General features: G+C 48.8%; 1 protein-coding gene across 1 annotated transcript in view; it reads right to left on the bottom strand.

The window, feature by feature from the left end:
- Positions 1 to 24031, bottom strand: part of jade2 (jade family PHD finger 2) — a gene marked incomplete in the record, with an annotated part of 89779 nt that overhangs the window by 32862 nt on the left and 32886 nt on the right. Inside the window, 6 exon segments of the mRNA XM_062536024.1 lie at positions 8809 to 8995; positions 9581 to 9879; positions 12805 to 12921; positions 15592 to 15759; positions 16756 to 16967; positions 19791 to 19954. Coding sequence (XP_062392008.1) covers positions 8809 to 8995; positions 9581 to 9879; positions 12805 to 12921; positions 15592 to 15759; positions 16756 to 16967; positions 19791 to 19954 — 1147 coding nt within the window.

The raw sequence follows: 24031 nt of genomic DNA on the forward strand, positions 1-24031 counted from the left end.
GATTACATTTTAGTCGCACATTTATTTTCGTCTTTGATCGTTGTGTTTGCTCCCTTTAGGTTTTGCATGCTATTGTCGTTTGTCACGGACCTTGCCTTGCTCAGGTGCAGGGGGGTAGTGAATTCGGTGCGTGTGGCGCACATTCGTTGGACAATTGGCATGTGTTCCTTTTTTGTGTGGGAGTATAGTGTAGTGTTGGGATCGCCTGGATGGTCTGCTCAGGTGCAGAGCGTCAGGTAGGCTTGTGAGCTAGTAAATCCCAGAAGTTGTCCTTTGGTGCCAGTAGGTACAATTTGGTTCGCAGTCGTAGCACTGGTGTCTGCTCAGGTGCAGGCAAGCCGGTGTGATTTGGTTAGGCTGCTGCTTGCATAGTCGTTCGGGGGAATGCCCTAGGCTAGTGCAGGTTTTGGTTCTTTGGTGCCGGTAGGTACAACTTGGTTCGCAGTCGTAGCACTGGTGTCTGCTCAGGTGCAGGCAAGCAGTGTGATTTGGTTGGACTGCTACTTGCATAGTCGTTCGGGAGAGTGCCGTAGGCTAGTGCAAGGTTTGGTTCTTTGGTTTCTCGCATAGGGTTTGAATACCATTTTGGAATGTGAGATTTGTTTGTTTGGTTGCATATTTTGCTTGATTTGTCAATTTGCAACATTATTTGGTCGGCTGTTGAGTGTGTCCTTACAATATGTGCGACTAGTGTTTTTCTGTGCCTTTCTATAGGTTAGTTTTGGTGGTTGGAGCCATATTAACATATGTTTTGCCGATATTTGTCTCTGCAATAGAGTTGATCTCTGCCTGGTGAGTGCGTTGCACTTCTTTGAAGGGGGGCGAGAGAGGTTGGTTGGATAGTTAGGTAATTTTGTTTTCTTTAGTTATTGGCCTGCGTAGTTTTGTCGTGTGTCGCTGCTTAAAAAAATAGTTTGTTTGCCACTTTAATTTGCAAAGTTCTGTTTTCCCTGTTAGGCTTAAGTGGCGTTTTCCCCTTTGGGTTGCGTCAGGGGGGTTGTAGTGTTGTGGCAATGCGGTTTGTGTCGGTCATCTCCGGGTGACTTGTCTCGGGAGCACGTCCGTGGGAATTTGCGGGGTTGCCTATTGCAGGTCGCTTTGCAAACCCACTGGTTTAAGGTGCACAACAACCCACCGCAAATCCACATGAAGACCTTAGGTAAGTTTAGCTAGCTTTGGGGATATAGTCAGTGGGAAAACTTTTGGTTAGTTTTGCCTTATGCCAATTAAAGTGGTAAATGAATTGAATGTGGTGTAGACATCGTTTTAACAGTTGCATGTTGTAATTTAATTGTTGTCCATATAGGATGTTTTTGGGGCCTAAAAGTATAAAGAATTTCAGAAACCTATGGTTTCTGTTTTATGGGGGAGGGTGTGACGGCCTGTGAGGCCTTCTGCTCGTTGTCTTTGTCTTGGTCTTGTTTTCAGGTGTGCTAAGGACCTAACGAGCTGATGGGCTGCAGCTGAGGGGTGCAGTTAAGAAGGCTGCTCCATCTCTCCTTGAGAGGGCCATTTTGACTTTGGGTTTTGGACATGCAACACTACACTCAGACACATTGCAAACATTCAACATCCATGCATTACTGACAACTGACTTGGACCCATCTCACACTCTTTGTTGTTCATTTGCTATTAGTTGATTTGCTTTGGTTAATAAATCTATATTTTAGTTAAAAATCCAACCTCTCGACTCCCTCTTTTGTTGTGGCCTTACCCCTAGGTCATAACAAATGTCAGACTCATTATCAGTGAGGAACTGAAGAGTTTGGACAGGGAGAGAGAGAAGAAAGAAAGAAAGAGAAAGAAAGACAGAAGAAAGAAAGAGATCTCACTCAGGTGAGGCGGATTGTGGGAGAAATGACGCGACATCAAAAAGAAGAGAAGGGGAATTAAAACGATGTTTGGGATGTAGAGAGAGATAATAGAGAGAGATTCACTGTCGAGGGCAGCGAAGGCAGAGGAACGGGCCTCCCAAACGAGGCGTGGGCGACGGCCCGGGCCGTGCTGTGCTCACGAGAGGAAGGGTGAGGGTGAAGGTGAGGGCACGGCGGGGTGAGAGCCCCGAGACGGAGCGGGACGCCAGGCTGAAGCTGCGCCAACAGGGCGGGCCATCCGGCCCCACAGCCAGCAGCCACACCACACCACACCACACCACACCAGTCTGGCCTCCTGCCCCAACTGCCCCACTAAACTCCCCCCTCCACCCAACCCCGCCCCCCCTGTGGAGAGGAGAGGACAACTATTAGAGCCCTGAGGGGTGTGTGTGTGTGTGTGTGTGTGTGCGTGTGGGGGGGGGGGGGGGGGGGGGGCGTCTGCACTGTGCTCCCAGGCCGGCAGCACGGGCCGTTCTCCTCAGCGTTCGCCCTCGGCGTGAACCAGGCCGGCGGTTGCGTAACGCCACGGCTCCCCGAGCCAGAGTCCTGCAGCCACGCCAGACCCCGGGGCCAGCACGTCCAGATCAATCAGGGGGGGGGCCAGCACGTCCAGATCAATCAGGGGGGGGGGCAGCCCCGAGACACAGCAGGGAGAAGCAAACACTCGACAGCACAGCTCAATGACATTTCTCCCCATTAATTTCTCCTACTCCTTCCCCTCCCCTCCCCTCCGTCTTCCCTCCGTCTTCCTCTCTTCCTCTCTCTCTCACACCCTCCACCCAACCCATTCTGTCTCAACCACAGCACAGGCATCATTCCCAAAAAACGCAAAAAGCGCCTCTGCAGCATAGGAGGGGGAAAAGAAAAAACAAACCTCCAAAAAAACAAAACAAAAAAGAACAAGAAAAAAAAAGAAAAGAAAAAAAGACAGTCTCTGTATAATCGGCGAGTGGAGCCAAGAAAAACTCGCTGACAATCCCATCCAGCGCCGGGTTGGCCGTTGCCGAGGGACCACGCCCTCTCCTCCCCCCCCCCCCTCCATAATGTGCTTTCATAAGTGTTCTCATGGCATCCTCTGCACCGCCGTGACCTGCTGAGCTGGGCTTGGCAGCGGCAGCGGCCGCCAGGGCAGCGTGCCAACCAGCCCCACGCTACGGGTGCTGCCAGAGCAGAGTGGGCTCTGAAGGTGCCTTTACAAACGCCAACACACACACTCTCACACACACACACACACACACACTCACACACACACACACACAAGCTCCTGAAGGAGTCTCTCACACACAGACACAACTGTATGCAGGCACACACAAACACACATGATGCACAAATACACACACACACACACACACACAAGCTCCTGAAGGAGTCTCACTCACACTCACACACACACACACACACACACCACACACACACACACACACACACACACACACACACACACACACACACACACACACACACACACACACACACACACACACACACACACACACACACACACACACACACACACACACACACACACACACACACACACACACACACACACACAAGCTCCTGAAGGAGTCTCACACACACAGACACAGACACAACTGTATGCAGGCACACACAAACACACATGATGCACAAATACACACACACACACACACCCAAACCTATGCATGCACACATACACAGGAACATGGACGTAGTAGCAGCTCATGCTCTCCCTGCAAATGCTGTGCAGAGACATACGCATGGGCACACAGATCAGAAGGGAGAGCAGTTGGCAGAGTGAAGAATCTACTTGCTTCCCTCTTCCCCTCCTGGGTAACATTGAGGTGCAGGCAGAGGTACAGGGTACGAGCATGCCAAGGCCTTGCATGCCTCCAATGAAATCACGGAGCCCTTGTTCTTCCTCCTCCTCCTCCTCCTCCTCCTCCTCCTCCCCCTTCCACTCTCTGTCCCACTCCCTGGTTGGGGTAACCCTGCACTGAAACTGTGGCTTGCTTGCTTGTCCTTCTCCCTCTGCGTCTCCCTTGTTGGGGTAATCCTGCACAATCCCCTCTCCCTGTCGCGCTCCAGCCCAGCTGCACCCCAAAGCCGCTGAGTCTAACGGGGTGTGACCAGCAACACAGGCCCCTGCACCCGGCACTTTCTCACTCACTCTCTCTCTCTTTCTTTCTCTCTCTCTGCCTGTGTCTCTTGCACATGCTCCCAGAACATCCACATCAACACCCGAGACTCACCATGGCTCATTACGCCCTCAAGACTCAGGCTCAGGCCCATGTGCTCTCGCTCTCTCTCTCTCTGCCTGTCTTTCCCTCGTTCTCGCTCTCCCTCTCTCTCTTGCTGTCTCTCAGAGCCTCCTGCCCCAGACTGGTGGAACGTGAAGATGGGGAAAAGCGAGTGAGTGAGGGAGGGGGAGAGAGCGAAAGATGGAAGGCAGAGGAGTTAGAGGGGAGGAGTGACAGATTGACATAGAGGGAGAGAGGGAAAGAGTCACTGAGAGAAAGTGACAGAGTGACAGAGAGACAGACTGAGAAGGGGATGGTGGAGGAGAGGGAAGATGGTGGTGGTGGTGGTGGTGGTGGTGGTGGGGATAGGAGACAAGGAAGAGAAAGTGCTTTTGTTGGGGCTTAAGAGATAGCGTTGCCAGATTTGTTCCATTCACAGCCCTTAAAACAGGAGCCCTTAATCCATCCAGAAAAAGCGCTGTGGTGGAATCCTGCACAAAGGCTGGCCTGGACACCAGGCAGCGGGGCGGAGACTGTGCAGAACGGGGCCCACGGACGCGAGACGGCAGACATCTCCCTCAACTGAACTCGCAGAGAGCGAAGAACACACATCTCCACTCCGGAGCAAACAGAGGAACGAACAAACGCTGGTTGGATGACAGACACATCAGCTCCCAGAGAAGCTCGACGGTGTCTGATAACGGAAAGTAAACAGCGGTGGAAACGCTTCACGCAGTCAGCAGTGCAAGGGCTGCTCCAGCGGCACAGCTCAATGTTTCAATTAGCTCTCTGATGATCCACAGCCGGCCTTCCACACACACACACACACACTGGCACCAAAGCAAACACACTGGCACTGAAGCAATCTGTGACACCAGCGATGACAGAGAACCTCACAGGGGTTACTCTCGGCCAAATGACGACATCACGCTCTGACCGGGGGCAAGCGATGCAGCGTGACGAGGCCTGGCCCTCTGGTTTGGAACGGTCTCGACTCTGCAGCTCAGCTCTGAGTGGCGTTGACGTCTGAATCGGTGGCTGGTGAGATATCATCGGCCTTTTGTAATGCAACAAGGTCGTGGAGATTACGGCCTCTCGGCTCTCAGGCTTGATTTACTGCACAGGCTCGCTCACACACATGATTTACGCGCATGCACACGTGTACACGCTCGTTTTAGCCACATATCTCTTTTCATTCCATCCTGGCTCCAAGCAGCACCTAGTGATACAGCCAAACTCCGCTCATTATTACATTACAGTTACATGCACTTGTTATCTAGATGATGTTCTTATCAAGGCGATAGCATGCACTATGGGGACAATCCCCCAGCAGCAACTTGTTTTTAGTTTTTGAACATTCCAACAAAAGATTCGGTTCCATAACAATTTAAGGTTCTAAAACTCCATGGAGAATTCAATGAACCCAGATATTCTTTAGAACATTCGTTTTACAACATTCTTATCACCATGCTTATGGCGCTTGCTGAGTGCCTTCCTCCAGAGTACAACTCGTCCTCTCAGTGTGTGGCGGGTGGCAGCAGCGTCTCTGGCCCTCTGGATGGTGCTTATGTCACTAGCGAGGCTCACCCGACACAACACAGATGTTTATAGTACGGCAGACATTAGCCAAATCCTCCAATGTTTGCACACCAGGAGACAGGCTAGCTCAGAGCAGAGCTAGTGAGTGAGTGAGTGAGTGAGTGAGTGAGTGAGTGAGTGAGTGAGTGAGTGAGCATGGGACCTGCAGGTATCTCCTCTTGTTAGGATTCTCAGTGAATCTATATGGTTAACAGGGCTGGGATTTGTTCAAGCTCTGCAAGGTGCATCTGCAAGGTACATCACCTGTGCTTCCAAAATGTGATTAACATTCTGGAAGGCCAATCACTGATGTTAAAAAAACACCCTAATCAAGAGGAAATATCTATGCAGTTCTGTAATCGCTGAGTCACAACAACAAAAGAGTCAGGTGCTACTTGGTGGTTAAGTTACGTAATGAACATTTCCTCCTGCACAAAGAAACACAAAGAGGAACAAGCCACAATATATAAACAAATCTGAAGTGGTTGAGAGAAACAAGAAGTACACAGGAAAAGAACTTAATCTACCCGGCAGTGAACTACTCAGCTGAAGAGGTAGTCCTCCTGCTGTAGTCCAATCAGTCCTTATTTAGTAGATGTGATTGCACAAACACCACATGCCAGATACTCAGCGGACTTCCCACCACTGACGCACCCAAGCGCTTCTCAAAGACGAGGACAACAAATGCAAGGGAACACAGTTATGGCTTTACCATGAATTACCTTTCAAGACTAATAGCTAATGCAGACAAATATTCTGAGCAGACGCGAGAACACTTCAAATTTACTGCCAAGCTTTGGGGAAACTCGCTCACTCACTCTGTCACTCTCTCCTGCGGACACTCTATCAGTGTTTCCCCCACAAGATACAGTGCCTTAGAAGTTGGCAGCCCTCCAGGCTTTGAAACATACACTTCAGCTCGGGCTTTCTCCAGCCCCTCTTAAAAACCTGGGGTCTGGTGGGAATGGGAGTGTATAAAATAAAAATAAATAATTTAACAGATTCGAAGAAGTAAATCAAGAATTTGACACATTTCTGGCTCAGCAACAAGCAGCATCATATCAGATCACTGATTTGCAAGTCCCCCCCAATATTTTCAGACATTTTCCACAAGAAAAGCAACATGTTTTCAATAAACAGATAATAGACTCTTGACACTTATAAATGTGAATGCATTCCAAATGCTAATAAAACAAATATCACTATTTAATCCTTTGAATAATCACCAATTAACACGCATATTTGGCAATACTCAGGCTGTTGTTGGAAACTGCACAGAAATATGATGATACTGACAACATTCTAGAATGCTTCTTAGCACACCAACAATAACCATGGACAGAACAGTTCACGAATGGAACAGTTAGCACAAGTCATTGCAACAAATGATACACACAAGTTGATGTTATGCATGAAAATACTAAGGTTTCTCACCTACACCTTGCTGCACAATAGACTCAATCAAATCTTCTTGCTCTGATCTACGATAAAAGCCAGTAAAACTAATACCGTATCCACCTACACAAGTGTTTGAGGACATGCCATCAACCAGCAGTAGCTCAAGGGGAAAATCAATATGAGAAAGGCCTTTGCTAGGCCAGGGTTTCTACAGGTCTCCACAAGTTCAATTTAAGACCATGAATCAAATGTAAGACCAAAAAGTACAAAAAAGATAACTTTGTTGTGCAGCATACTACTACCCCGGAATCTTCAGAAGGAATTACAACACACGACTATGAATGCCGCCAACGCAGTTCTCAGAAAAGGAGTGAATTAAAGAAGCGGTAAATGAACGCACATATTTAAGACTTAACTAAATGTAATTTAGAACCTCGCAAGCAACATCTGGACATATTTAAGACGTCTTAAAGTCTAAAAGTTAATCTCAGTTCTAAGCCTTAAGACTTTTCGAGACACTGCGGAAATCCTGCCAGTCAGTTACTCACAGGGCTCATACATACAGCAAATTATACACACAAAACACACTCTTATCTACCCTAAGCCAACAGCGGCTCTCTGTGTTCATGTGTGTGAGGGCAGTGTGTTTGTTTGTTTGTGTGTGTGTATGTGTGTGTGTGTGTGTGTGTAATTGATTCACCATCTCCAGGTCCAGTGTGTGTGAGTGATGTAGTGAGGGAGTGAGTGTGTATGTGAGCGATGGAGTGAGAGTGTGTGTGTGTGTGTGTGTGTGTGTGTGTGTGTGTGTGTGTGTGTGTGTGTGTGTGTGTGTGTGTGTGTGTGTGTGTGTGTGTGAGAGTGAGTGAGGAATTGACTCAACATCTCCAGGTCCACTGTGTGTGTGTGTATGAGCGATGGAGTGTGAGTGTGAGTGTGAGTGTGTGTGTGTGTGTGTGTGTGTGTGTGTGTGTGTGTGTGTGTGTGTGTGTGTGTGTGTGTGTGTGTGTGTGTGCGTGTGTAACGGACTCACCCTCTCCAGGTCCTGCCTCAGGTGTGTGAAGAGCTTGAGGCGGCGGTAGAGTGTGTGTGTGTGTGTGTGCGTGCGTAACGGACTCACCCGCTCCAGGTCCTGCCGCAGGTGTGTGAAGAGCTTGAGGCGGCGGTAGAGCACGCGTGTGTGTGTGTGTGTGTGATGCGTGTGTGTGTGTGTGTGTGTGTGATGCGTGTGTGTGTGTGTGTGTGTAACGGACTCACCCTCTCCAGGTCCTGCCTCAGGTGTGTGTGTGTGTGTGTGTGTGCGTAACAGACTCACCCTCTCCAGGTCCTGCCGCAGGTGTGTGTGTGTGTGTGTGTGCGTAACAGACTCACCCTCTCCAGGTCCTGCCGCAGGTGTGTGAAGAGCTGGAGGCGGCGGTAGAGGACGTCCTGCTCCTGCTGGGCCAGGTTGTGTGTGTGTGTGTGTGTGTGTGTGTGCGTGTGTGTGTGCGTAACGGACTCACCCGCTCCAGGTCCTGCCGCAGGTGTGTGAAGAGCTTGAGGCGGCGGTAGAGGACGTCCTGCTCCTGCTGGGCCAGGTTGTGTGTGTGTGTGTGTGTGTGTGTGTGTGTGTGTGTGTGCGCGTGTGTGTGTGCGTAACGGACTCACCCTCTCCAGGTCCTGCCGCAGGTGTGTGAAGAGCTGGAGGCGGCGGTAGAGGACGTGTGTGTGTGTGTGTGTGTGTGTGTGTGTGCGTAACTCACCCTCTCCAGGTCCTGCCGCAGGTGTGTGAAGAGCTTGAGGCGGCGGTAGAGGACGTCCTGCTCCTGCTGGGCCAGGTTGTCCACCTCGTCGCGCTTGACCGCCACCAGCGGCCGGTTGAAGTTGGCCCTCCGCCGCAGCTTCCAGAACTGGAACAGGAAGTCCACGTGCGCGTCGGGCAGCCCCATCCTGTCGGTAGGGGTGGGAATTGGCAAAAGAATGGCAAATCAATACTATTGCGATATTTGGGCCACAATTCGATATTATTGCGATACTAAACATATTGCGATACAACAAGCATTGCGATTCGATTCTGCGATATATTGCTATTCATGTCTCTCATATTGTTCGAAGGCATTACAGAAATAAAGAAAATAACACTGTTCAACTCACTTTGTCATGGCATGGTGCCTATCAAGGTCCTTACTATTTGCTTTTTGTTGAAAACTGAAACACACCCACACTTTTGATTTGAAATTGCCCTTGAATGCACAATAAATCGCCACAACAAGCGCCACCTTGTGATCGTAATATCTTGAATTTCCCCCTTGGGGATCAATAAAGTATCTACCTACCTATACTGTATATCTATCTATCTAGCTAATTTAATATGATTAGAGTAAACCCTGAGTAAACTCGCCTCAAATAAAAGTAAAATAGATAATTAAATTATATAATGAAGTATTGCGATACTTTGAGCTACTCATATCGATATAATTGCAGGCACAAAGTATTGCGATACTGAACAGAATCGATTTTTCCCCCCACCACTACCTGTCGGCCACGGCGCGCGGCTCCACCAGCCGGTAGAACTCGTCCTCCAGCTCCTGGAGCTTCTGCTTGCGCTGGCTGCTGGCCTTCTGCCGGTCCGGTTGCGGTTGCGGCCCGGCGTCGGCCCGGGGGTGGTCGGTGGAGGCGGCGGCGGCGGCGCCGGTGTTGGTGTTGTAGCTGTGCTCCAGGCAGTAGGACTTGAAGCGCACCTCGTCGTTCTCCGCCAGGATGGTGTGCATCTCCAGGCCGTGCTCGAAGGCACACGTCACGTGGAACGCCACGATGCACGAGGGCATGGAGCACTGCGGGGAGGAGAGGAGAGGGGCGCAGACAAAGATCCTTAATTATTGACAAGATAGAGCAACGTAATGCATCTCTATGGAAGCAAAATTCGAACAGTTCCGGTCTGCTTAAAGGGGCGTGTTGCAAAGTCGTCATAGTGGGATATCGATCTCTGTCAGATCGGCAAGCAGTTCAGTTCGAATGTTAGCAGGTCTGCTTAAAGGGGGATTTAGCCCCCCTCCCCCTTGTGAAGACAGAACGCGGAAATGATCGAACGTTTGCGCCTCTCGCTCCGCTTTAACCCTCTCTGGCGCAGATGATGCATTACCATGGAGACGTATCTCCCTTTCTTTCCCTCTTTCTTTCTTTCTCTTTCTCTCTCTCTCTATCAAGTGAGCTTTATTAGCATGACAAATATGTTTGCATTGCCAAAGCAGAACACACTGTCTCACTCTCACTCTCTCGCACACACACACACCACTATAACTCCCAAACACACCCAAATGTACACACACACACACACACGCACAAACAGACATTTGAAATGACATATAAATACCCAGTGCAACAGAAGCAAAGACATTGTTCCCTGCAGAATCTTTCACTCACACAAACCCATCCCCCACTCCTGGCACCCCAGGAACAAACACAACACAAACACACACACACACACACACAGAACTCACAGATCACATATAAACATCCAGGGGATTCAGAAGCAAACATGTAGGTGAGATACATACTGATGGAGAATTCTCCCTACACCAACAGACACATTCACACAAACACACACACACACACACACAGAACTCACAGATCACATATAAACATCCAGGGGATTCAGAAGCAAACATGTAGGTGAGATACATACTGATGGAGAATTCTCCCTACACCAACAGACACATTCACACAAACACACACACACACACACACACTCTCACTCTCACTCATTCATTCACACACACACACACTAACTAGACATCCAAACAGAAGCCTAGCAGAACTCCGTAGCCTTGATTGTAACACTCTAATGGCATGTGAGGGGCTAAGCTGAGCAGCAGACCGAACCCCCTACTCCCCATGTAGCCCCCCCACACCAACCCTAACCCCCCCTTTCATCTATCCACGCAGACCAGATGACAACAGCACGCTGACAGCAGTGAGTGGTGGCGGGGCCAGACGAGGCAGCGAGGCGAGGCCAAGCTCTACATCACAGGCCAGCCTGCTCTGCTCACCCCCACAGCTAGCTCCCGCTACACACCTCTGCCAGCACTGCCATTATGCTGCTGCCCACAGAGACAGAGGCAGAGAGGGAGAGAGAGAGAGAGAGAGAGAGAGAGAGAGAGAGAGAGAGATACAGAGAGAGAGTGAGAGAGAGACAGAGAGAGGGAGAGAGAGAGAGAGAGACAGAGAGAGATACAGAGAGAGAGTGAGAGAGAGACAGAGAGAGGGAGAGAGAGAGAGAGAGGGAGAGACAGAGAGATAGAGAGAGAGAGACAGAGAGAGAGACAGACAGACAGACAGAGAGAGAGAGAGAGAGAGATAGATAGATACAGAGAGAGAGAGAGGGAGAGAGATAGATACAGAGAGAGAGAGAGAGAGAGACAGAGAAAGAGAGAGAGAAAAGAGAGAGAGTAAAGAGAGAGGGCATGGACACACATCAGCTAAGCACAGTGCGCGGCGCCTCGCCTCACGGAGCAGACCAGAGCACGGACCCCACGCCGGGCGCAAACCTGACAGCTCAGCCGCGCCCGTGCCATGCCCACCAGCATCCAGTTAATGCGTCCATCGCTATGTGCACAACTAGCTTGGCATAGCCCTCCGTAAGCTTCTGCTCAATTTTAATTTCCCCTCACCATTACGTCTGGGTCTGATCCCATTGAACTCCATTTCTCAGGATGCATTCCGAGCGGACCAATCAGCGAACGGGGGGGATGGGGGGAGGCGGGTGTTAACGATGACGTCGAGCATATGCGTGTTTGCCGTCATGACCAAACGTTAGCAATTGGGTAAAAATCAGGCCCAATCGTTTCAAACTTCAACAGAGTTCACGCCTCCTGCTTGAAATCGATTCTGAATGGAGTAGGTCCAGACCCTCTGTACGATATATTAGTACGAGGGTTTGGTATGACCAGGCTTGTGCAGAACAGTCATTCATCATGCTACATGTGACGCCACAAACAAGGCTGAAAGGTTGATCATAGAATAGTGATGATATGAATCACACATACCAGTGGTAGGTTAGTGAGAATTTTGCTATGTGTTTTGCCATTCTGTGGTAACAACAGTTTGATGGTAGACGATGACTTATGATTTATTTATTTATTCATTTTTAATCAATGGACGTTGGACACCAGAACCCACCAGATGGATTTACAACATTTCTGATTGGACCTTGATGATTTTCTGTTTCATCATGCCTGTTCAAGCTCCAATATGCCAATATGGTTCACCAGCTTTCGCTTTATTTCCTCAGAACATAAGTGCATGACACCATGCTGTCCATTCCCTTTCACAGTTCCGTTGGTTAGGTATGATGTGGCGACTACCTACAGTTTGATGGCAGGTTTAACAAGCAGGCTACACCAGTCACGTAACTGAAGCTGAGCTAGCTAGCGCTGATGTGGTCGTGGTGCACTGCGCACATTCGAACAAATGAGACCTTTCGTTCCCTTCCTTCTTGTGACGGAGTGCTGTCACTACAATGGAGTATGCGCTATGATTGCCATACCAAGGGGCCTGGCTATTTGCCGTTGCGGTCAAGCTGCAGGGTTAGTACCCCGGAGACTCGGGTTCAAGACCAGATGGGGTCACTGCTCTGTCCCTTCGCTGCAAGTCTTCTTTAACTATTTCTACGCTCCATGAGCAGATCGCTTCAGTTAGGTGTCTGCGTTGCGTAGCCCACCTGTAAGGACACAGGCTGGGGGTGGTGTAGAGGTACGTACCTGTATGCAGGTGCCTGTGTGCTCCCGACACAGGCTACAGGACAAGGCCCACCGACTGGCCGGGATGTGAGACACTTTAGTGATGGGCTCCATTTTCTCAGGACAGCCAATGCTTACCTAACAAACACACACACACACACACAAACACACACACACAGATTAGGTCCCATCTATAGTACACAGTGGGAACTTACGAGAAGATATGTTCTGTTGCAAGAGAAACTTGTGGTTAGGGTCTGAGATGACGATGTGCCAACACATACACGATAAGTACTTTGAGTCATCTCAACCACTGAATCATTAATGTAATTGGAATGCGATGCATCCCCTCAGAACATAAAGAGAGATGATCCATTCCTAGATGATTCCACTGATAACACAAGACGACGTAGCGTTGTCAACCGATACTGAAATTAAAAACTCAAAGGAACTGGTCAACCCTATCAAAGTCCCCCTGATGCATAAGGCACCCTGGTGAGATCCATTCCACTACACCAACACTCCCGACTAGAGAGAGGCCATACAGTCTGCTGGCCTATTCGCCATAGAGCTTTGCCTATTCACACTTGTGCCTTTTGACTGCTTTGGCAATCCTGCCTAATCCATTCAGAGCGGAGCCACTTCTGGTCTCGACTTGAGCCATCAGCCAGACGCTCCTCTCGACATCCACCTCTTCCTCCTCCTCCTCCTCGTCTCCCTCTCCTTCTTCTTCTTTTGTCCTCCCTTGATTGGACAATCCAAGAGTGCTCTTCACCACAGTCTTCCGAACGGAAGAGAGAGCGTACGCACGTGTGTGTGTGTGTGTGTGTGTGTGTGTGAGAGAGAGGGGTGGGTGGGTGGGGGGGGGGGATTCTTTTTCATTTGCCCTCCTTCCTTCATTTCAATCCCAATTACTTCATATTTTCAAAGGCTCACAAAAGCTCTGGGATTTTAAAAAACGAGGCACCATAAGAGACGGAAGCTATTACAGCCCCCAATTAACAGCCTTTTTACACAGCCCACTTTGCAGCCCAGCTGAGCCGAGGCTGTGTATCATTTCATTTCATCTAACCATAAGAATGCCAGGGTCAAGGAATGACTCAAGCACTGATCACCCACCCAAGCCTGTGCCTGTAGTTAAACTGTCAAACCAGTCAGCGCGTCAGCGCGTCTTGTGTTTCATGTGGACGTCGTTGACGTGTCTGAACCAACTGTGGCTGGTTTTTTAGCAATCGTAGGTAATTAAGAGAGTCTCTTTATAGAAGCAAGTGTTGCAGCGCGGTTGCCTCAGCCTATCCCTCCTGACTGGACGTCGTGTGTCTTTTCTTTCATCTGACAGAGAGGACAAATTACGGGGTCCAGTCTTCTTCACGCTTAGACACGCGTGAAGAAGCTCGTCTACGCCGTGTCTTATCGACACCTCATTACCCTTCGTTGTAATTCGCTAACTCAAATTAATTTCAATCAAGAAGGTGGGGAGGGCAAAAACGGGAGAAAACAAACAGAATAACAAAGCCTCTGTTCGAGTGTGACGGAAACGTAATTATATCTGAAAATATCTCTTGGTTAAATGGCACTCAACTTAATGGACCTAATGGTGGGCACACCACGCAGTGTTTGCCTCATGTGTTCATTGCATTAGGGATGTAATGGTGTACCATGATAAGGGAACTGTGCATCCATCATGTGGATTTCTCCTACCGTAATCTCCTGCCAATAAACTGCGGTTTACACATTGATTTTGCTAGATTTCGTCAGCTATGGGGATAACAATGCACAGGGGCGGACTATAAGTATCTATCTATCTATCTATCTATAAGTCCAAATGAATCTTTCCTTTAGTCTTTGTTATTATTTAAGCACAATCTGATCTGAATCATTAGGGCATTGGGCACTATTGCTATTGTACTGGTGCGGTCAACACACTTTCCTTCACCATAAATACCACCCTGCATCATGACTCATGAGTTACGCATCATGACTTAAACCCCCCCCCCCCGTTAGCTGTTCTAAAATCAGTGTAAGCTATGGACTCGAATGACTTATTGCTTTCCTAAAACGGTGACTATTTGGCAAGATTTCATTCTATTTCCTCCATCTGAACGGTGGCCAAGCAACGCCAAGACGCAGCTACTTCAACTTTTGTATCAAGTTATGGTCGCGCACTGCAGTAATACAGAACGAAATGCGGTCAAGGTGAATGTTTGTGCTGAATTTTACAACGCCATGGATCTGTTTACAACGGTATTGAATGTGAATTAAAGTAGGGCACTCGACGCATCATCCTTAGGAAACTGTGCAATCAGGTGCATTTCAGGAGGACAAGAGATTTTACAATGGAGAGAGCTGGAGCTGATCGCTTGCAGTCTTTATTTCAGTGCAAACACTTGACTAACGTTTCGACAATGCTGTGTCTTCCTCCTATTGAATGTGATTCAGCTAATCATAATCAAGGACCGGAACTATCCGTTTTAGAAATGTGCACTCTGCACACATGTGCAACAGTCGTTCACCTCAGGAGCTCATAAAGGCACAGCAGCCACCATGAACCCGCATTGATTAAGAAGTAACGTCATTGTTTATGAAGTAACGTCATTGCAGATATACAAAAAAAACTGGTCACACAGTGTTAGCTACTATCCGAACACCATACTGTATATAATTACAAGGTTACTGTCATCTGCAGACAGCACTAGAAGGCACAGCATACCCCCATGGACAGGTTGGTCTTAATATACACGTGTTGTCCACGGATGATTAATGTATGTGTATGTGTGTGTATGTGTGTGTGTGTGCGCGCGCATTTACCTCTGGGATCCATAAGGCACAACTGACGTGGACCCACTTGGTTCCGCTGCGAGTGGGCTTGAGCGCTCCTCCTCGCTTGGGGCACAGAAGGCATTTGGGCTGCACCCCCAGGGCACAGGTGCGGCACAGCCAGTTGCCCTGGGGCACCTTCAGGATCCCGTAACAGGCCTGTGGGGTAACACACCTCGTTTTATACATACAGTACAGTACGCCACGCCACGCACACCACAACAGCTGCATTCCACAATTAAATCAGACAATCCACTTGACACAGGAAACCCGCACACACGGCGCTTCCAAATGAGATATTAAATATGGTGAAGTAGAGGCGCTTAAGAGCTATCAAGGGACTTGACACCTCAATTAACACCGTATCACTCCGTTCAGCGCTAGAGATTCAAATGAACGGAGGGAGTTTGCAATCATTTTTTTTTTCTTCTCTAGGGTGTTTCAATTTTGTGAGAAATATACAGAGAAGGAAGCATACAATGAAGTCAATGAGCTACTTTAAGTCTAAGCAATGGCGTCATACAAGTCCCGCTGGGTATACATCACCAAGGTGACTCACACTACAATTCAACCACAGCTCTATGTATAAAAACACACACACACACACACACACACACACACACACACACTGAACAGGCGGTTGCGCCAACATCATCTGAACTATCCTGCTCTGGCTTTCCCTGGCTTTGCCCACTGGTGACGACATTTGTGTCTATGGATTTGACGCAAGAGAAATAAAAATTTTCTAAACTTTGCTGTGGATGTGGGTCAGACGCCACCCATGGGCTTTGCCACGGTAAACGTAACAGAGCTTTAAACTTCGCCGTTGCCAACGAGCGCGTTTACACGCACAATAGAAAAAAAGATTATCAACAGGTTTTTGTAGTTATCTGGCTATTCAAGTTCTCATGTAAACAGAATTAACCCATATCTGTTTACTACAGTTATCAGTTTATGAAAAATCGGCTTAACACACCCAGGTTTGTGTCAATATTCTGATTTCTTCAAGACATGTATACACCTTTAACGGATTATTCCAGTTACCCGAGCATTGCCAGTCATTTTTTAGTGCTCATGAAAACGCACTCAGTGTCTGTCGCCGCCAGTGGCCGTTGGCCCGAACTCTTCGCGCCCCCAGTCCATCCTCATCCTCACCTGATGCACACAGATGTTGCACTTGTCGCAGAAGACCATCTCGTTGCCGTCTTCTCCCTCGGGCGAGCGGCACACGTCACACACCACGTCCTCGTCGTACTCGATGCCCAGGCCCTCCTCGGTCTCGATGGCCTGCTGCATCTTCTCCTGGCACTGCCGCTCCAGCTCCTCCAGCACGCGCTCCATACTCAGCTCGTCCAGCTCAGGCAGCGCTGCCGGGGGGCACGGCACCGGGACAGGGGGGAGGGGGGGGGGGGGGGGGGGGGACATGGGGGGAGGGGACGGGGACAGGGGGGAGGGGACGGGGACAGGGGGGAGGGGATGGGGACAGGGGGGAGGGGATGGGGACAGGGGGGAGGGGATGGGACAGGGGGGAGGGGACAGGGGGGAGGGGACGAGGACAGGGGGGAGGGGATGGGACAGGGGGGAGGGGACAGGGGGGAGGGGACGAGGACAGTGACGGAGGGGATGATGGGGACAGGGACGAGGACAGTGACGGAGGGGATGATGGGGACAGGGGGGAGGGGATGATGAGAACAGGGACGAGGACAGTGACGGAGGGGATGATGGGGACAGGGACGGAGGGGATGATGAGAACAGGGACGAGGACAGTGACGGAGGGGATGATGGGGACAGGGACGGAGGGGATGATGAGGACGGAGGGGATGGGACGGAGGAGATGATGAGGACGGAGGGGATGATGGGGACAGGGGGTGGGAACAGAGACGGAGGGGACAGGGACGGAGGGGATGGGGATGGAGGGGATGGGGACAGGGGGGAGAGTGAGAGTTAAGCCACAGGTTAGTGTGAGGGCAGGGAGTCAGTGCAGTAGCTTTGCAATACAGTAATTTCCCGCATTGTGTATAAGCCGCAGGACAGTGTTTTATGCAAGTTAAAAGAAACAAAACCATATTAACTGCCCCCCTGTATTCTGAAGAAATTTTGCAAAATCAATGTATAAGCCGCGGCTAATAGTCAGGAATTTACGGGTAAGAGTCCAAACCTGGGCCACACACTGGGAATGGACACTCTAGGAAGGAGCTGAACTTGGAAATACTGTGTTTTGTTTTGTTTTGATCAGGGACTGATACACTTTGGCTATCACGGCGAAGCAGAGTGTGATCTCTGAAAAAATCCACAGCAAGTACATTTAATCCCACAGAGTGGGGAAAGGGGAACCTCCCAAAACCATAAAGCTTGATTAAATTAGTGAGGGGTGCAAAAATAATAAAGACACTATAACCAATGGTGGACCTGGACCAATGAGATGATGACAAAGACACACAGTTGACTTGGACTCACTGTTCAGTTCTGTCAGTTCAGTGAGGATATAGTTACAGCTGCATTAGCTGCTTTTCAAATAAAGGAAGTTTCCTGAAACGAAGCACTATTTTAAAAACGTCCAGAATAGAAGTCTGGATAGGCAACTCCGGATAGGTCACCTCAAACATAACGACCCTCCTGTCTGCATTCATCTGTCTTTTTTATTTCTTTCATTTATTTCTCCGGTGGTTTATGTGCTCCAGGACTCTGTCCAGACTGCCCTAAGGAACTTTGTGTTGCTGTAAAGACATGAATGTTTCAGTTCCGCTCCACACCGAGAGGAAGTAGAGTTATCCATTAACCTCTGCAGCAGTGACATTTAAACTGAGTAAATATGTAATAGCTGAGTAATTGCACAGATGTAAGAACGAGCCATACGGGCGGTTGGGGGGGGGGGTGTACAGCTTTAGCTGTACTTGGTTTATATTTTCGATGAGCAACCCTGTGTTGCCGGTGTGAGAGAAAGGGCTACACAAATAAATCCTTATCAATGTTGCTGTTATCACAACAAAAAGCACTGACTTGTGACAACGTGATGTTGTACTCCCCGACTAAAATCCTGAAGCTGTTTTATCAGACTTATCCGTTATCAGTGCGTGCTCTCATGACAAATGTTTTCGTTGTCTTTCTAAAAAGCAGGGAAAACAAGATGTGGTCTTGGGGGGGTGGGGTGGGAGTTGGAGGAGAGGGGTTAAATATGCCCCCCCCCCCCCCCCATCTGTGAGCATGAGATCGGATTGCAAGTAAACTGGGTCAGAGAGAGAGATCTTGTAGGTCAGCAGTCGGGACTGTTCTGGGCCTTAGGTTCTGGCAGAGCCCCAAAATCAGGCTTAGAGGGGGGATCCTGCGAGCTCAGAAAGGGAGAAGATGACTGCTGTTCCCTCTCTCTCTCTCTTTCCCTCCATCTCTCCCTCTCCATCCACTAATACACCGGGCTGGACATAGGGCTGCAGCTACAGTGGTGCTTATACAGTGTAGGTGACGCGTGGGGTATACGATTTTCATGGTATGATAATTTGAGATTAGAACATGTCACAGTCTCACAGTGTACAGTATTTCTCTACAGTGTGTGGTATTCTGCACCACTGGAAATCACAATATCATATATACACCTGCGAACCTCATAATGCAAGGCTTTGAAGGCACTCTTGCTAATGTTAAGCACTCTGGTTGCAGTGCGGTAGGGCATGAAGTGCTGCTGGATAACCAGAGGCTGACATCCTCTGGTTATCCTCTGAAAGTCCTGCCATTATATTCTTTCTATCTGTGCACTTAACACAGTTGATATCACTAATTATCTGATCTACCTGGCTGCGAATTAGGATGAGCTGGTTTACTAAATGGTTGGATCATATACTTGTTGTCAGAACTTTTACTTTCTGAAGCGGCTATGTCCGCCTCTGTGGATAACTCTGCAGCAGGAGCTATAGTGAAGTGAACTTGAACTAGAAGCAGATGACAACCAGGAGAATAGAGTTGGAGGCCCCAGTCGTGGCGCGACTGGCTGGGGCACCTGCACCGCACGCCGGCGACCCGGGTTCGATTCCCGCCCCGTGGTCCTTTCCGGATCCCACCCTACTCTCTCTCCCACTCGTTTCCTGTCACCCTACACTGTCCTATCTGATTAAAGGCATAAAAGCCCAAAAAAATATCTTAAAAAAAAAAAAAAAGAATAGAGGTGGAGCTGCCAGTGGACTGGCTCAGTGGCTTACCCAGCTCCCTAAACTCTGTGTTGACGAGCTCCAGCCAGGCCACATCCAGGTCGTCCAGGTCGTATCGGGTGGGTGGCTCGCCAAGGTGCCGTGAGTCAGACTCCGTGTACAGTCTGGCGTGGGGCGTCGTGAAGAATGGGATTCGATTGGTCTCTGGAAGCATTCTGAAACCACAAGCACAAAACACAACACGTAAAGAGTTGGCAAACCATCCTTTTTGACTTCCGAACTTATAGCTCCATTACCACACTACTGCCACAAACAGTGCCCGTTAGTGTGGTATGAAGATCTGAGGTCAGTGTAACTTGACAACCCAAACCATGACAACCATCCTTCCTGAGCCCATATCACTACTACCACTCTGTTACATCTGATGACGGCTTTGCCATTAACAGTATTCATTAATCTGGCATGTCTTTGAGTCTTTGAGTGTCACACTGACTTGACAACCTAAAATGTGTGACAAAAAATAGGTCTTAATCAGTCTCCTTTACAGACTGAGGTAGTGGTGAGGTGAATACAGTATGTGTTCATCTGAATGGCATATTTCTATATTTTGCCTTTAACCGAAGCAGCATTTCTGCATTTTACTAATATCAAATGATGCATGTGGTTTTTTTGGAAGTCTGACAATTTTCTGTGTAAACAGATCATTAAGATCCATCCTCTTCACTGTGACCTCAAATCCAACGCTGTCTAGCCTTGCAGAGAGAGAGAGAGAGAGAGAGAGACAGAGACAGAGACAGAGAGAGAGAGGGAGAGAGACAGAGAGAGAGAGAAAGAGCGCGAGAGAGAGCAGAGTGCATTGACCTCAGAGATCTCATGCTATCGCTGTCTGTCTGCCTGGCACTCGTGGCTTCTGCCCTCTTCTGCCCCGGGCCGTCTGCGGATTATCCGGGGCATTAGGTCGGGGCGGAATCCTCTTGGCTCGACAGGGCAATCTTTCAGACTGCATCACCCATGCCATCACTTGGCTCAGAAGTGACAAGTCAGCCAACCCAATCCTTCAGGGGGTCAGACACCGTACCCGCGGCACAACCACCAACGGGTTACTCACCAACCAGTATGCACACCCAATAATAATAATAATAATAATAATAATTTAAAAAGCCACTGTGAGATGGAAGCAGCAATGTTGGTATCCATACCACATGTGCAGAGAGCGCCAGATGCCAAGCACAACGTGCTTCCCCCACACTTCCTGACTGAGCCCTTTTTACTGCGGGGGGGTGCGAAGGAAGGCATGCAAATGACAAGACTGTGAAATCCCAAGTAGGTGCAGCACCTAACCATCATCTTGATTAGAAAAAAAAAAAAAGAAAAAAAAGAAGAATCTCTTTTCATCTATTTTATCAGGAAAGATCACATGTGGGAGGTAAAGGTTGAGAAACAACAAAGGAAACACGACCTGAGAACGGCACAGGATGTTCTCATAACAGTAAAGCTAGAAACGCTTTCATCTGACACAAGCCACGCCTCTGTGTCATACATTCACTGCTCTTGCACTCACTGTCAAAATGGTCGCTGCTTGCGGTTGTGCATTAAAAGACCTCGAGGCTTCCCCTCTGCATTTAGAATAATCTACAACATCCTCCCATACCATAGGCAATCTCAGCCCGAGGTAGCGTGGAGGCTTAAAGGCTGAAATGTACAGTATCTGACACATTTCAACTCACTTTCTTAAGCAGCTGATTATCCGATAGATTTTTAGAGTTCATGCTTCTTATTTTAAACTCTGATGACTAATGTATCGCTCCAGTTCCGCATTTTGCTAACCACAATATCGCTGCTTTACAGGGGCCATTGCGCAGACCAGAAAGACACACACACACACACACACACACACACACACACACAGTCAAGGATATTCGGCTTTAGGGTGAAATTTCAGGATGACCCTAAAATCCACTATAACCTTGGCAGGTGAACTTAATGTGAACTCCTCTAAAGTTTTGAATGTGCATGTCCAACAGTTCAATGCTTCAGTACTTTCTGAAACATTACATTTCACCCAAAAGATATCTCTAACTTTTTGTGAGTAGTGTATGTATATATCTCTCTCCGGAGAGCAAGGTGCATGACCTGACCAGATTGAGAGTTTGGTTCTCCATAGAGTGGACACCGGGGTGTATTTGTGAGGGAAGTGCTGGCTGTGGCGCACCACATTCTCTATGGTGTCTGATGTGGCACGTGGCAAGAGCCTAAACAGAGGAACGGATTTGCAACACATGAAAAAGAATTGCACGGTGCCGGCCCGGCAAAGGTGCGATTCCTAAAGGTTAGGGCGGGCAAAGGCCACTTAAAACCCTCGCGTACAGTACTGTACGTTACGCAACTGATGTACTATTAAAACTGTCTCTTTGTAATTACAGCGAGAAGGGCACATTTTTAAGGGCTTGTGGGTGTGGTCGCTGCTTTCTTGGAAACTGTTGGCGCGAGCACACAGTGAGTGTGTGTATGGACGGCAGCATCTCATGGTACGCTCACTGGCACCGCACTCCAATTCCTCCAGTCTTCAGCTGCTGTGATCATCACAGGAAGACATCGGACAACTTTCTCACCGTCTTACAAGAGGCCCTATTCAGCCACCGAACTTTCAGTTCAACTCAACTCAGGTTTATCTATTTCTATATAGTGCCAGAGCGTAAGAATAAGAATCTAAAATCCCTTTACACAACCCAGATTGAACTTGTGATAATGAACCCTCTCCATTTGACACAAAAAACCTGCAAATCTAATATAAAAACTAGGGGTATTATAAATGGACACAAATAGTCTCAAAACAATCCCCCTCCCTCTCAACCCAGAATACTCACTGCTTGTTATAGTCATTCACTTGAACCGATTACACATAGTTTCAGAGTCATTCACTTGAAGTGATTACACACAGTTTCAGAGCCATTCACTTCAACCAATTACACACAGTTTCAGAGTCATTCAGCTTTTTCTTTTCAGCACGTGTTTCCTTCAAGGTTACAGAAGGTCAAATGCAACTGCAACTGCAATTGTAACTTGCCTTCCGTACTGTGTGCTTCCCATCCCCATCACTCCACCTGCACTCTCCTGATTTACTCATGAATTTTTAGTCGAAACGCATAACAGAATACAGTCAACATTCACATTGTTTTCCCAAATTTTGATTGTACCGCTCTATAAAAATCCTTTTTTTTTTTTTAAAAGACGCATTTTCACGATCGCGCCGACAGTGGCACGGAGAGAGTTAACGTTCCCGCTGAGCGGAGTGCCTCTATGTGCCTCTATGTGCCTCTATGTGCCTCTATGTGCGCTGCCATTTTGCTCCTTCTTCAGATGCCAGCATGGTCTGCCCAGGAATGCCGCGCGCGTTGTCATGGATATGGCAGCACCTCATTAACATCCATCACGTTTTACTATTGGTTTGCAGAGCTAGTCTCGCCATGCTATTTCTGTGGGGCTTTTTCTTTGCCCCCCCCCCCCCCCCCACTCCCACTCCCCCCCCACCCAAATCCCCCCTCGGTTCTTAGTAGCAGCGAACTTACGGGAAAACACACACACACACACACACACACACACACACACACACACACATATGTACACTCGCTAATCAGACCCATTCCTCTGCAGCATGAAAACACGTGAGAAAAAAAGCACATAATAATCCTGTTTTTGGAGTGCAACGTGGAGTGTGTGTGTGTGTGTGTGTGTGGGGGGGGGGGGTATGTATGTGTGTGTGTGTTTGTGTGTGTGTGTGTGTGGGGGGGGGGGGGGGGTATGTATGTGTATGTGTTTGTGTGTGTGTGTGTGTGGGGGGGGGGGGTATGTATGTGTGTGTGTGTTTGTGTGTGGGGGGGGGGGGGGGTATGTATGTGTATGTGTTTGTGTGTGTGTGTGGGGGGGGGGGTCTAGAAGAGTTCGAGGGGACTGGGTTGGGGGGGTTATTTTCATTCACATTTTCCACTGAGTCAGTCTGCAAGCCAGAGAGGCAGAGCCTGCTGCCCAGAGCTGCACTGGCACCATGCCAAGACTTCACTTCAGCTTGTGAGGAACGACACACACACACAGACACACACACACACACACACACACACACACACACACACACACACACACACACACACACACACACACACACACACACACACACACACACACACACACACACACACACACACACACACACACACACACACACACACACACACACACACACACACACACACACACACACACACACACACACACACACACACACACACACACAC

The sequence above is a fragment of the Sardina pilchardus genome, chromosome 5 (assembly GCF_963854185.1).
Source record: "Sardina pilchardus chromosome 5, fSarPil1.1, whole genome shotgun sequence".
In the NCBI taxonomy this organism is placed as follows: domain Eukaryota; kingdom Metazoa; phylum Chordata; class Actinopteri; order Clupeiformes; family Clupeidae; genus Sardina; species Sardina pilchardus.